The 13,425-nt window shown below is 40.3% G+C and overlaps 1 protein-coding gene and 1 pseudogene across 4 annotated transcripts; both read left to right on the plus strand.

Moving 5' to 3' along the window:
- Positions 1-13,425, plus strand: part of LOC127217022 (alpha-ketoglutarate-dependent dioxygenase alkB homolog 6-like) — a 169,123-nt pseudogene that overhangs the window by 118,729 nt on the left and 36,969 nt on the right.
- Positions 236-6,351, plus strand: Srsf7 (serine and arginine rich splicing factor 7). 4 transcript variants are annotated; one of them, XM_051177875.1, is made up of 8 exons: positions 236-400; positions 1,496-1,676; positions 1,996-2,172; positions 3,047-3,121; positions 3,321-3,431; positions 4,459-4,512; positions 5,131-5,166; positions 6,052-6,351. In XM_051177875.1, the coding sequence occupies exons 1-8, from the start codon at positions 373-375 to the stop codon at positions 6,104-6,106; spliced, it is 717 nt and encodes a 238-aa protein (XP_051033832.1). In that variant the 5' UTR covers positions 236-372; the 3' UTR covers positions 6,107-6,351. The 4 variants fall into 4 exon arrangements, with proteins under 4 accessions (XP_051033832.1, XP_051033833.1, XP_051033834.1 ...); XM_051177876.1 differs by having other exon boundaries at positions 3,321-3,422; XM_051177877.1 differs by lacking the exon at positions 5,131-5,166.

Raw genomic sequence — 13,425 nt, forward strand, 5'->3', positions numbered from 1 at the left:
TCCGTAGGGTTCAGGAAAGGGGAAGGGGAGGGGAGGGAGAAGGATGCCGCCGGGGAGGCCACAGGTTTATTGGCAAGGTCTTGGCGTTCCCATGGCAACGTATCCCTCCGCCCGCGACTCGATCCGCCTCTTAGTTCCCTCCGCCCCGCCTCTAGGTTGTTTCCGCCCTGCTCCTTTGTGCCGCGCAGAACGTTGACACAACGCATGCGCAGGAGAAAAAAAAAATCCCGGCCCGCCGCATATATAAGCGTGAATCCAGCCTCTTCCTTGTAGTGCCGCCGGGAGTGTCGAAGAGGTCCAACGTGCAGCTGCTTCCGTGCTACTCGCCCTGTGAACACTACGAGCTAGAACCGAGTTCGCGGGCCAGCCGTCATGTCACGTTACGGGCGGTATGGAGGAGGTGAGCGGCTAGGGCCCGGGGGAAGACGGTGCCGGTGGCGGCCCGAGCAGAGCGAGGCCGTAGGGTCGGCGCGGCGGTTGGAGACGGTTATTCCGCGTGCGTAATGGCGGCTCCGGCGCATGCCCTCCGAAGGCCGCGGGGGCGGGGTGTAGGAGGGAGAGCAGGACCGGAGGGCATGTGTGTGGTGTGGGGCTCGGGCGCTGGGGAGTTTTGTTCTCCTGGCCAGGCTGGAACGTGGCGGGACGGTGGCCGCTGTGGTGTCGTCCTTCGCCGCACTGCCGCCCGCCGCCTTCCCCCCACCCCCGCCCTCGGCTGCCGCGGCTGCCATTTTGAGCACATTGACGACTGTGGTGGCGCATTTTCCTCAGCGTTTTCCCGCCACTGGAGCGGTGAGGTCTGGGCAGTAAGACCCGGAGTCGGATTGGAACTGGATGAAACTGGCAGCTGCAAGCTGCGGGTCGCTCCCGGCAACTGGTTGAATTGAAGGAGGATGAGGGGAAAGAGCGTTGCGACCAGCGACGGCTCCCCCCCCCCTTTTTTTTTTTTTTTTTTTATTTAAGCCGTTTCTAGCGTGGTTGTTTCTGACTCTGGGGCAGGGATTTGGGTGATCCTGCGCCTGCTGTAGAAGCCGGTGCGGCCCTGCTTCCCGGTAGACCTCACCGGGAGCCCGCGCGCTCTAGCTCGCCTCGGACACCGGGACAGGGGAGGGGCCCACCCATCCCACGCCTTTTATCTGTCACGCTCCTTTGCAGAGTTTTTCCAGGTTTCCATCCTATCAGAACGCCAAAATTTGGTCACGAGTCGGGCTTTCATTATTTCATGGGGTTAAGGCAAAATTTTAATCATTGGTGGAGAGCGCCAAATAAAAGGCAAGATAGCGCACACCTTTTAGTCCCAGGTGCTGCAGGGAGGCTTGAAAAGGCACGAGAGTCACTTGAGTGTTGTACTATATCTTACTGGCTCAAAGTCGCTTTGCGCACCCCAGAACAAAATTATGTATACTTTGCACAACAAAGGGTTGTTTGTTGTGAAGGAATGAATTCAAACTTAAGATACACTTGGAATAACATTTGTTCTGTTTGGATTTTGAAACAGAAACCAAGGTGTATGTTGGTAACCTGGGAACTGGTGCTGGTAAAGGAGAGTTAGAAAGGGCATTCAGTTACTATGGACCCTTAAGGACTGTATGGATTGCCAGAAATCCTCCAGGATTTGCCTTTGTGGAATTTGAAGATCCTAGAGATGCAGAAGATGCAGTTCGAGGATTGGATGGAAAGTAAGTGCGTTCAAAATATTCCTATGGGCTTGGTTTTAATCAGATTTCTCTGATCTGGAGGGGTGGGGGTGGGCATTGTATTTTAAAAGATAGTGCTGGCCCTGGGCTCACCATGTAACTCAGGTAGTGGATGCAGCCATCCTCCTGAATCATCCTCTCTTGTGCTAGCATTACAGGCACCTGATAATTTTAAGATTTAGAACCAAAGGTGGAATTGAAAGAGCTTTGTAAACAAAGACAGACTTTGTAGTGGGAATGAGTAGTTGGTAGATTTCTTTTAGAAGTCATGTGGATATTTAGTGTTTTCTTATTGTTGCAGGGTGATTTGTGGTTCTCGAGTGAGAGTTGAATTATCGACAGGCATGCCTCGGAGATCTCGTTTTGATAGGCCACCTGCCCGACGTCCCTTTGATCCTAATGATAGATGCTATGAGTGTGGTGAAAAGGGACATTATGCTTATGATTGTCATCGCTATAGCCGTCGAAGAAGAAGCAGGTATTTAATTAAAAAAGGAATGGTTGGTATTCTAGTTAATCAAAGTAATTCTTTTATTAGCAAGGCAGAAAACTAGTGTTTTTCTATAAACTTGAATGTTAATTGTACAGGTGTATTTTACAATTTTTGTTTAATTAAAAATGTTAATATATTAATAATCAACCTGGTCAAAACCTTTCAGGTTTCTTCGTTTGAGTCAGTCGCCTTGATTCAGAATGTCACGAGCCTTATGATATCATGCTGAGGCGCCTTGCAAATCCGACAATTAAGATCCTCCTAGACCTTGAGGTGATCAGCATAAGAGGCCAGATCCCCTCGAGTCATCTACACCTAGCTTCACCTTATTCTTTAAAGGGCAGAAAATTTGAGTCGGTGATCGCCGTAACAGTAAATTTGGCTTACAATTGGGGCCCCCCTCCGCTTTAGAAAGAGGAACACCAGATTGACCACATTCCCAACTAGAAAAATCTTCTTGCGTCAATCAAGCCTCACCTGGCTCTTTTGGCTGTCAGTTTGATCGTCGTTAGATTGAAGAAAACATCTAGATGCAGCGATCGGCTATAGATACTTCTAGATCGTCTAGATCTACTAGACCTACTACTAGACCATGGGCCAAAGAGGGTCGACCTGCAAACTTGCAAGGTTTATTTTAAATACACATTATGGTGTTTTATATTTTGTAATTCTAAGTTGTAATTCAGCTTTTAACAAGTCTTTTTTTAGGTAGTAAAAAAAAAAAAGTATAGGCCCAGAGTTTTTCCAAATGAGATGCTAAATTTTAAATAGTTTTTGAGATTTGATTTCAGCAGAGGTACACAAGCACTAAAACCGAGGTATCCTCTAATAATTTGTATTTTTCTAAATTGAAAAATAGGTCACGATCTAGATCACATTCCAGATCCAGGGGAAGGCGATACTCTCGCTCACGAAGCAGGAGCCGGGGAAGGAGGTAAATGTAAAATTTTAGGGGGTTTTGACTTTTTTGAGGAGTTTCTCTGTAATTGCTCTGGCTGTCCCGGAGTTCGTATAGCTCAGGCTGGCCTCAAATTCAGAGATCCTCCTGCCTCCTGAGTGCTGGGAGTAAAACCATGTGTTACCACAAGTTTTAACAGCTGGGGAAATGTCTTAGACTGTCTTTTAATTTTTAGGTCAAGATCAGCATCCCCTCGAAGATCAAGGTCTGTGTCTCTTCGTAGATCAAGATCAGCTTCACTCAGAAGATCTAGGTCTGGTTCTATAAAAGGATCGAGGTATTTCCAGTATGTAACACATTTTTCCTGCTTAATTTGTAGATGGACTGTCATGTCTTAATGACACAGTACCTTCATTAAATGAGATACTTCAGAATATGTGCGATGTAAAGGTTGTTTATTAAGTGTGGTGAGATACTACTCCTGTAATCCTAGCACTTTGAGACAAGTAGTGTTACTTGGGCTTGGGGATTTGAGGACAGAAGGGGAACAATTAAAATAAATTATTCCAGTGAATAATCTGGGTAGCATGATGACAGCTGGCTGAAGAAAATGTTTGACTACAAAGCTTGCCATCAAGCCTGGAACCCACGTGGAGGGTAAAGAGAACCTGTTACCACAAGTTGCTCTGAGTTCTTCTGGAAGGTTCTGGCATTCACCTACTCAAACATGCATTCAGTAAAGGAAATACAAGGTTTAAAATTTTTGTAATGAGTATATTATTTGAGACTCTGGACAGACAGAACCTGTCTGCTTCTTGAGTGTTGAGGTTAAGAGTGTATGCCATCACACCAGCTGAAAACCTTATATTTGGATACATATTTCATAAATAAGGAATTTGTACTACAGATGAAGAAGCAGTTGTGTATAAGAGCCACACTGGCCTTTATTGCTGTTTAATACACAAAACTTAATCAATTTGAGAAAATTATTGTACCATTTCTATATTGACTTATAAAATCCTTAAAGTTTTTGAAAGATAGTCAACTTGGCTTGGCAAATTAAGTCAACCAAGATAAGAATAAAAAGTCAAGTCATAGCTATTTTCTCAGATGGAACCACCTGTTAATCTTGGTTATTAGTGTTTGAAAATGGGACTGCACAGTAGTAGTGACCAATTGGGTATGACAGAGCAGATACATGAAAGAATGGTTCTCTTTGTATTTGAAGTCTCTGATCATTTCCACTGCATTGGATTGATATAAGAGTCATACAGCAGTTGTCTTAGCTCCTCTGTCCTATTTATACCACCTGGAAAGGTATTTAGATATAAAAGAACGCTTGTGTAATTGTGTTCCCTTTCATTTTTATTAAGATCAAGATCCAGGTCAAGATCAAGATCCAGGTCTATTTCACGGCCAAGAAGCAGGTAGGGTTTAAAAAAAGAAAGAAAGAAAAAACTGATTTAGTGCTCTTAATTATATAGCACCAATATCCAAAGAGTTCAAAGTGTTGTAAATTACTAAAACTTGGGTGTTAGCCCAAAGCTTGAGTGTTAGGTAGAAAGAAATAACTATATTAACCCAAATGAAAACTTCATTTATACATAGAGAAGTTAATGTTACAAGACTTAACATTACTTTGGAGGTTAAGAGGTCTTAAAAGTTACAGGTGCATAAAGAAACATTCCGAGAAATGTACTTTATAGCAGAATGTAGAAGATGAACTGTAATAATAGAGCAGTTCACTCATTTTATGGAAATGTGGGCCATTTTTTAAGATTTCCTTTCTAAAGAAAATGTGATAGGACCTGGAATTTAGTTGGAGTGTGGTTTTTCAAGACAGGGTTTCTCTGTATAACATTCCTGGCTGTCTTGGAAACTAAGATCCACCTGCCTCTGCCTCCTGAGTGCTGGGATTAAAGGTGTGTACCACCACTGCCCAGCTGCAATATGGTATTTTAATTATAATTTGGGGTTTGTTTTTGTAGTAGGGCTATGAGATTCATTAGTGCCTTTTCTTACTAGAATTTTTCATGTTTTGACAGCCGATCAAAATCCAGATCTCCATCTCCTAAAAGAAGGTAAGCAAAATGTTTTGTTGCCAAATCTTAACAAAATTTGGCCTCTTGAGATCTTAACTGCCTACTTAAGTGGTCTTTGAGCTCTTTGGAGAATTGGTGCTGTATAGATTGGGGATTAACATGTTTTGAATGATTTTTTTTTTTTTTTTTACTCTGTATTAGTTAAAACTTACTTGGAATTAACTGTGTTGGAGAAATTTAAGGTTTTTAGTCCTTTGTCCTTAGTTGTAGGAATGTTATGATTAAGAAACATGGTTTTGCCAGATGGATGGAGGAACAAAGCTAGTTCCAAGACAGGCTCCAAAGGTACACAGAGAAACCAAAAATTAAAGACAGAAAAGACATGTTTTTTTGTTTGTCCCCCCCCCCCATGTGTAAATAGCTGAAAAGGAAATGTCAGCAAAAACATTATCTTAATTGCAATTAAAATCTTTCAACTAAATTATTACTGTTTATGTCCCTTAATGCCCATCCCCCACAAATAGTTGTCCTATTTAGTGTAACCTTGTGATTTTGACTGATGGGTTCTTAAAAACCTAATGCTGGCACTAGAGAGATAACTGAGTGGCTAAGAATGCCTACTGTTCTTTCCAGAAGATCTCTAGTACAGTTTCTAACACTCATGTCAGGTGGAGGTCTGATACCTCTGGCCTCTCCAGGTACTTGCATTCTTGTGCACATAATTCACAAGGTAATTAAATAAGAATTTTTAAGAATTAATACCAAGCAAGTGGGGGGTAATATAAATTTATGTTAGGACTTTGACCATAGGAATTTGATCCCTTTAAATGTTTTGAAATACTGAATTGCTCTGACTTCTTGTATGTAGGAAGAGGAAGCCTCATTAAACTAATTGGTTCCAAACTTTAATGCTTTTCTTTTTAGTCGTTCCCCATCAGGAAGTCCACGAAGAAGTGCAAGTCCTGAAAGAATGGACTGAAGTTCTCAAATTCGCCCTTAAGGGAAAAGTTTTGTTTACATTATTATAAGGGATTTGTTAATGTCTGTAAAATGTAACCTAGGAAGGATCATCAACCATCATCTAATCAAAATGGATCTGGGTTATTATATTGCTCTGTAAAATTCACAGCAGTTAAGTATGTTTTTGTTGAATGTATTAACATCTTATGGTCTGAAAATGTGGGTTTTTATTTGGCACATTTAAATAAAATGTTTCTAACTAGATTTTTGATTTGTGTTCAATATTAATACTTCTCAATTTAGTAACATCAGGTGTCAAAATGTTGACTGTATTTATATTGGCCTGTACTCAAAGTTTAATGGTGTTGGTTAAGTATTAAACATCATTAACTGTTCTATACATAACACTGGCCAGGATTTTAAATGATCTTGAGTCCTGTTAATAGCATGAATGCATCATGGCAGATCCATAACTAATTGAGAATTGGTGTTAACTAGAATTCGAGTTAACAATCTCAAATTGCCAAGCTGGAGGGACCATTTTGATTTAGCCTATAAATGGGTGCATGACAGGAACTTAGCATAAATGTCATATTAAGTAGAAAGAAGCTGATTTCTAGAGGTTGAAATCTTAGTAGCTGGGTGGTTTTTCAGACTATTAAGTTGGGGAGATGTTTGCTTAGTATACTTTTTTTTCCTTTCTAATTTAATTTAATACCAAAAATGCATGTTTGAAGAATTGTTTGAATTTGGAACAAAACCTTGTAAACCAGCTTTGCAAAATTATTCAGCCCCAATATTCTGTTCCTTTGACTAGATTGCCTTATCCTGTGCAAAAACTTGTTAATATCTGAATTAGATTTTGCAGTTTCTGACACTGCTTTATTTTGCCAAGCTGGTATAAAGAGATGTTAAGAAAAAATGGTAATGAGACAAAGCAGTTTTGTAAACCTCACATATTTAGTAACATTTCATGTAGCTTTTGTTTTGGATTTTTTGTTTGTTTTGAATAGTATCTGGTAGACCTTAGAATGGTATAGATTCTTATTCAGACTTTTAAGTATACTAAACATTAAGGGTAGTAACAGTTATTTTCAAGTTTTTTGGACAAACTTTTGCTATATTTCAGCCTTGGTGTAAAAACAAGTAGCATAGGAGTCTGTCCTTGTCCATTTTAGGCTTTTTTCAACAAAGTTGTCTGGTATTGCAACTTGAATACTGGTCTGCCTCAACTTTATTGGCTGGTCACTAGTGTGTTGAAGTCATTGAATTCTTTGTTTTTAGAATTTTGATTACATGGTATGAAGCTATGTGTATAATGGGCAGACCTATTTGTTGCACTTGGTTAGCTTTAATTCTGTATTCAAAGAAAATTAAGTTTGTTCAACAATAAATCTGTAAAGATTGAACAAATAATCTTGATACTCAGTTTTTGGAAATATGGTATCTGAGCCAAAAGCTACAATCAACCATATAGCTTTTTAAGATTAACTAGTAGCATTCTAGATATGACAACCTAAAGGGATGGAATGGAGTAAAAAAAAAAAAAAATATCCTAGTAAACAGTATTGCCTTTCCAAGAGTATTGGTTCTGTAGGTCAGTGTGCTGCTCAGTGCAGTTCCAAGGTTGTGACCACTACTGAATAGTAAAAGTGTTGATCTATCTCATTCCCTTTTCTGCTTAACACTTAGCTCAGGCCCTAATTTGAAAGTTTGTAACTTTAATTTTAGCCTTTGGGGAATAACAGTGCCCAAAAGAGGTCATTATAGTTAGTAGGCAGTAAGTTTGAGACTAGGCATAGTGACAATCTGTATTTCGAGGCTGTGCTGGAGGATGTGAAATCTAACCTGCACCACCTGAGGCTTTCCCACCAGACAGAGTTCCAAGCCAGAGCTTGGAACTCATTCTGGACCAGGCTGGCCTCTTGCTCCCCAGTGCTGAGATGAAAAGGTTTGTGTCACCACTATCAGCCTGAGAATTTAAAGAAAAAAAGTGGACTTTTAAAATCCTTGGATACAGAAGAATAGGATGCACAGAGCTCTCTCAGCAGGCTTTGACTACATCACATGACTAAGTTGTATTTTCTTTAAAGATTAATTTTCTTTAAATTTTACATATTTTATGTGCATTGGTGTTTTGGCTACACATATATCTGAAGGTGTAGGATCCCCTGGAACTGGAGTTACAATTGTGGGTCGACATGATTTTTGAGAATTGAACCTAGGTCCTTTGGAATAGCAGCCATGCTCTTAAACACATATAGTACTTTAGTATAAAAACATCTGAATATAGAATTGTGGGGTTGGAGAGATGGCTCAACAGTTAAGAGCACTGGCTGCCCTTGCAGAGGTCTGGTGCCCTCTAATGGCCTGCGGATATACATGCAGAAAAAATACTATATACATAATTTTAAAAAAATAAAGAACTATTTTGTGGGTAGGATCACATTCTAGTCCAGGCTGCCCTGGAATGCTGGATTTAACAAGGCTGACTCAGAACTGGTCTTTTGAGACAAGGCATTGCTAATTCCAAGGTGGCTTGGAATTAGTGGTAGTCTTGCCTCAGTTTCCTGAATATTGGGATTATAGGCCTGTAACCATGCCTGGCTCAGGTCTGTTGGGCTGGGAGGAGTTGAAATAGGATCTCATTGTATAACCCAGGCTGATTTAGGATTCATAGAGACCCACCTGCCTGTTCCTTCTGAGTCCTACGATTGACAGTGTGCCACAACAACCATCAGCCTCCTCTGACCTGACCTGGAACTCTGACTCCCTGCTTTTCCCCATTTTACTTTTTTGAGACAGTTTTATAATCCTTGTAGCAGGCTGATCTTGAACACCCTGAGTGCTGGGATTACAAGCACCTGCCACCATTCCTGCTTGGCTTTTTTGAGACAGGGTTTCTCTGTGTAACAGCCCTGGCTGTCCTGAAACTAGCTCTATAAACCAGGCTGGCTTTGAATTCAAGAGATCCACCTGTCTCTGCCTTATGAGTGCTGTGATTAAAAGTGGGCCACCAGGCCTGGGAAGAGCCTTTAATTTAAAAATGAAAAGAAGCAACAGCATGCAGGTTGAATATTTGGAGAAAATTACTTTAACTGGTACAGATTTGAGTCAGATATAAACTCAGCAAAATGTAAGGTTTTTATACTTGATCAGTTTGCTGAAATTGAGTTATTGAAGGAGATTGATCACAACAAAATTGATATTACCCCCAACTCTCTGGGTTCAAAAATAGTACTTTATTCTGGTTTATTCATCTGATAGGCGATGAGGACCATTTAAATTCTTGTGGTTTTTCAACCCTCTGTTAAATGTAGGCTGGGCTTACGTGATCCTGCTGCTGCCTTTAACTTGAATAGCTGGGACCATAGATGCACTAAATTCCAGCAATATTGTTTTCTTGTTTCCTAGTATTAAGCATTTTAACCTTTACATCCCCTGCCCCTTTTTGTTGCTTGATAACTCATTTCTTTAGTGATCACAGTTGGATATTCTACCAGTTCCATTTTGCCTGCTGGAGGATATCTTAACTTTCTAGTTGAGGTAATTGAGAATAAAGCTACTCTACCATTAAAATGGTGGATTTGGTTTTTAGTATTTGGCTCGGGTTTTTGTTTTTGTAGACATTTAAATTTAACACCTTTGTGTAAATAACAAGGAGCATGATTGGGTTTACTTTTGGATGTGAAGATGAATTGTCACCCAATTGATCAACAGCAGCAGTATGGCTGATCTCTGGCTAAATGGATAACTTTCTCCTTCACACCATGTATGTCTCTTTCAAAACTGTGTGGGTGCTCTGTCAAAGAGGATGCCTTTACCCAGTAGAGGGAGACCATTTTTGTTTCCAGTCAAGAGAACTAGATACACTCCCCTACTAGATCTTCAATATGCTTGCATGAAACTGCCAACTTTTCAAGAGACAACAGTAGATTGCTCTAGTTGCTATTTCTCCTCATTCTTTGTCAGTGTTCTGGATTTTGGCCACTTAGTGTGTAGCTTGTTAGAACTTTCATTTCTCTGACTATCATGTGCTGTGGAGCATCTTGTGTTTTCAGTATTTTCTTTGGTGAAAGATACAGTAAGGGGCTTTAGCCTTTTAGCCTTTTTTTTTTTTTTTTTTTTTTTTTTAATGTGTTTGTATGTGTACAATGTGTGCATAGCAGATGATTGAAAGCCACAGTGTGGGTGCTGGGAACTGAAATCAGGTCCTCAGTAACTGTGCTTTCTTAACCAGTAAGCCATTTCTCCATCACTCTCTTTTTGTTTGTATTTGAAGCAAGAGTCTCACAATATAGCCCTCACTGGCCTGGAATTTGTTAGTACACAAGGCTAGCCTTAAACTTAGATTGATTCACCTGCCTCTGCTGGGATTAAAGGTGTATGCCACCAAGCCTTGCTGTGGCCAGTTTTTTTTTTTTTTTTTTTTTTTTTTTTTTTAATGGAATTTTGTTTGTTTGAGACAGGGTCTCTCTACACAGTGACAACTGTCCTGAAACTCACTGTGTAAACCAGGCTGTCATCAAGTTCAGAGATCTGCCTGCCTCTGCCTCCTGTGCTAGGATTAGAGGCTTGTGCACCACACACCTGGCTTTCCTAGAGGGTTTTTGAGAAGAGTAGTAACGGACATCTAGTTCCTTACTGATGGACTTCAATGATTTCTAATTACTATTGTCACGATTACCCATCTTTGCTTGGGTAAACATGCATGCATGTCCAGGATAGCATCTTAAGTTTCTGGGTCAAAGAGTGTGCATACATTTTTACTTTTGGTGAGTTTTCCCTTGTGGCTGTGTGTAGGTAGGTGTGCCTGAGTCTCTTTGGTGGGCTTTCATAAGATTTTTATAAATTTTATTTTGAAAACTGATATCACAATGCAGTTTTTTTTCTTTTGAATTATCACAGTTATACAAAATAGTAGGCTTAGAACATTTTCGTACATTTAACAAAGTGCTTTAATTTCCTTAGTTTCAATATAATTTAATTTTACCAGTAGAACTTTTTTTTAAAGTACATTTCTTTGCCTGCACATATGTCTGTGTGAGGGTGTGTCAGATATTGAAGTTGCAGACAGTTATATTATAAGTTGCCATGTGGGTGCTGGGATTTGAACCCAGGTCCTCTGGAAGTGCAGCCATCACTCTTCACCACTGAGCCATCTCTCCAACCCCAGTGGAACTCTTACTTAAGTAAATATTATCAGTTCATTTGTCTGCATATAAGCCACTACAAGACACATTGTGACAACAAACACCATTTTGTGTGTGTGTGTCTTTCAAGACAGGTTTTCTCTTGTAAAAGTTGTGGCTGTCCTGGTCTGTAGACCAGGCTGGCCTCAAACTCCTGCCTCTGCCTCCCAAAAGTGCTCACCGCCTATATTTTATTTCATTGTATATGTGTTGATTAACATTTAGATACCTAAGTGAAAATGTTAATGGGTGAATAAATAAACTTGAATTCTAATTTTTATAATCTAAGCATATGAAATTGAAAGTTAGTCATCACTATATCAATTTAAATCATTTATTTTGTTTCTGGTGCCTGTGCCTGACTTTGTGTTCTTAGGCTGTATTTAATATCAATTTTGTAATTTTAGCACAAGATTCTTCTCATGGGGGGGCACAATGGATGGACACATGGAGAGATGGCTCAGCAGTTGAGAGTACTAGTAACTCTAGTCTCAGGGGATCTGATGGCCTCTGTGGGTACTGAATATACAGAGTACATATGCATACATGCAGACAAAACACCCACACACAAAACATTCTCATCTGGGCTAATCTTGAATTCTGACCATGAAAGTGAGGCTCAGAAAGGGTCTGGAAAATTGTTATGCAAAAAATTTGTGCAGAAAGTCTACAGAGCTGCTGGTAAGCCAGGTGAGAGCCTGGCCTAAGGTTAAGTGGCTGGCCTTGAAGCGCTCCCAATTATGGACTATCAGCCGCCTCGTATCCTGCAGGAGGCCCTTGGTTGTGCTTCACAACTCTGCTAATAATGTATCTTTAAAAAATAAATTATTACACATGAAAAAATTACTACACATGACAGGAAAAAGCACCAGATCTCATTACAGGTGGTTGTGAGCCACCATGTGGTTGCTGGGAATTGAACTCAGGATCTCTGGAATGTCAGCCAGTGCACTTAACTACAGAGCCATCTCTCTAGCCCCAATAATTTGTGTGTGTGTGTGTGTGTGTGTGTGTGTGTGTGTGTGTGTGTGTGTGTGTGTATTAAATAACAGTAAGGTTTCAAGACATTAAAAAAAAAAACTGCATATATCAGCACTTGGGAGGCAGAAGTAGGTAGATCTCTGAGTTCAAGGCCAGCTTATTCTGTGTAGTGAATTCCAGACCAGCCAGGGCTACACAGTGAGAACCTGTCAATCAGACTTCAGGGATAGAATGATGTACAGCTAAGGGAAAGGTAAGTGGTCAGTTACCTCATCCTGTGTGGAGAGGAGCGTCCACAGTCCCAGAGAACCATTAACAGCTCACTCTTCCTTTCCAACTAAGATACATCTACTCTAATGTTTGTAGTTTCATTTAAATCACTGTCATTCTGAAATAGGTTTCTTCCATATCCTAGCACAAATCTAAAACCTTTTCAAAACCCTTGGAATCTTCAAAAAAATTTTTTTTGGTTAATATTTAAGACAGAGCTAGCCAATAAGAAATGTTAGTAATAGGCCAACAGCTTTATATCTTAACACAGCATCTGTGTTATGTTGGACTAACACAGCTGTGGGACTAGGCTGTTGGGAAAACTACTTGTAACATCTGAGTGTTGGGGGCCTTTATCATTTATTACAGAAGTAGTAATTAATATCTAGACATCAACTCCAGAATATTTGTTACTATGAATTTGGCTCTATATAGAATATATACTGGGTGCTTTATGTTCTCAAATAGGCCCCAGAGAAAGTAATTTCTTCTCATCAGGGCATTAGCAGTAAGAGGTACAGCCTCCAGATCTCACACTACATAGCCTTAGTTTTACCCTTTAATATAGCATTGAGACGCCCCCTTTAAAAATCAGTCAACAGCACAAGTTACAAGTCACATCCCCCCTGAGACTTAAGTTTGCCAGAATGTTTTGCAAATCACATCCAGGGAAGAGATGTGAGGCACCTGCTTTGCTCAAAATCTTATCCACCTTCCTGGCCCTGAGAGAGCTGCCCTATTGTCAGAGAGTTGTTGAACGTGCCCGTGGATATAAAAGCTAGAAGCCTTGTGGGACAAGAGACCTCAGGAGAACTTTTAGCAAAAGGAACTTTAGAGACTTTTTTTTTAATAAGGACCTTGAGAGAATCTTAAGAAGGAACTTTTTGATCTTAAG

The sequence above is a fragment of the Phodopus roborovskii genome, unplaced genomic scaffold, assembly GCF_943737965.1.
Source record: "Phodopus roborovskii unplaced genomic scaffold, PHOROB, whole genome shotgun sequence".
NCBI classification, from domain to species: Eukaryota; Metazoa; Chordata; class Mammalia; order Rodentia; family Cricetidae; genus Phodopus; species Phodopus roborovskii.

Coding starts and splice junctions, on each gene's coding strand:
- Srsf7 (XM_051177875.1), top strand. CDS start 373: ATGTCACGTTACGGGCGGTATGGAGGAG. Junction 3,432..4,458: donor AAAGGATCGAGGTATTTCCA/GTATGTAACACA, acceptor ATTTTTATTAAG/ATCAAGATCCAGGTCAAGAT. Junction 4,513..5,130: donor ATTTCACGGCCAAGAAGCAG/GTAGGGTTTAAA, acceptor ATGTTTTGACAG/CCGATCAAAATCCAGATCTC.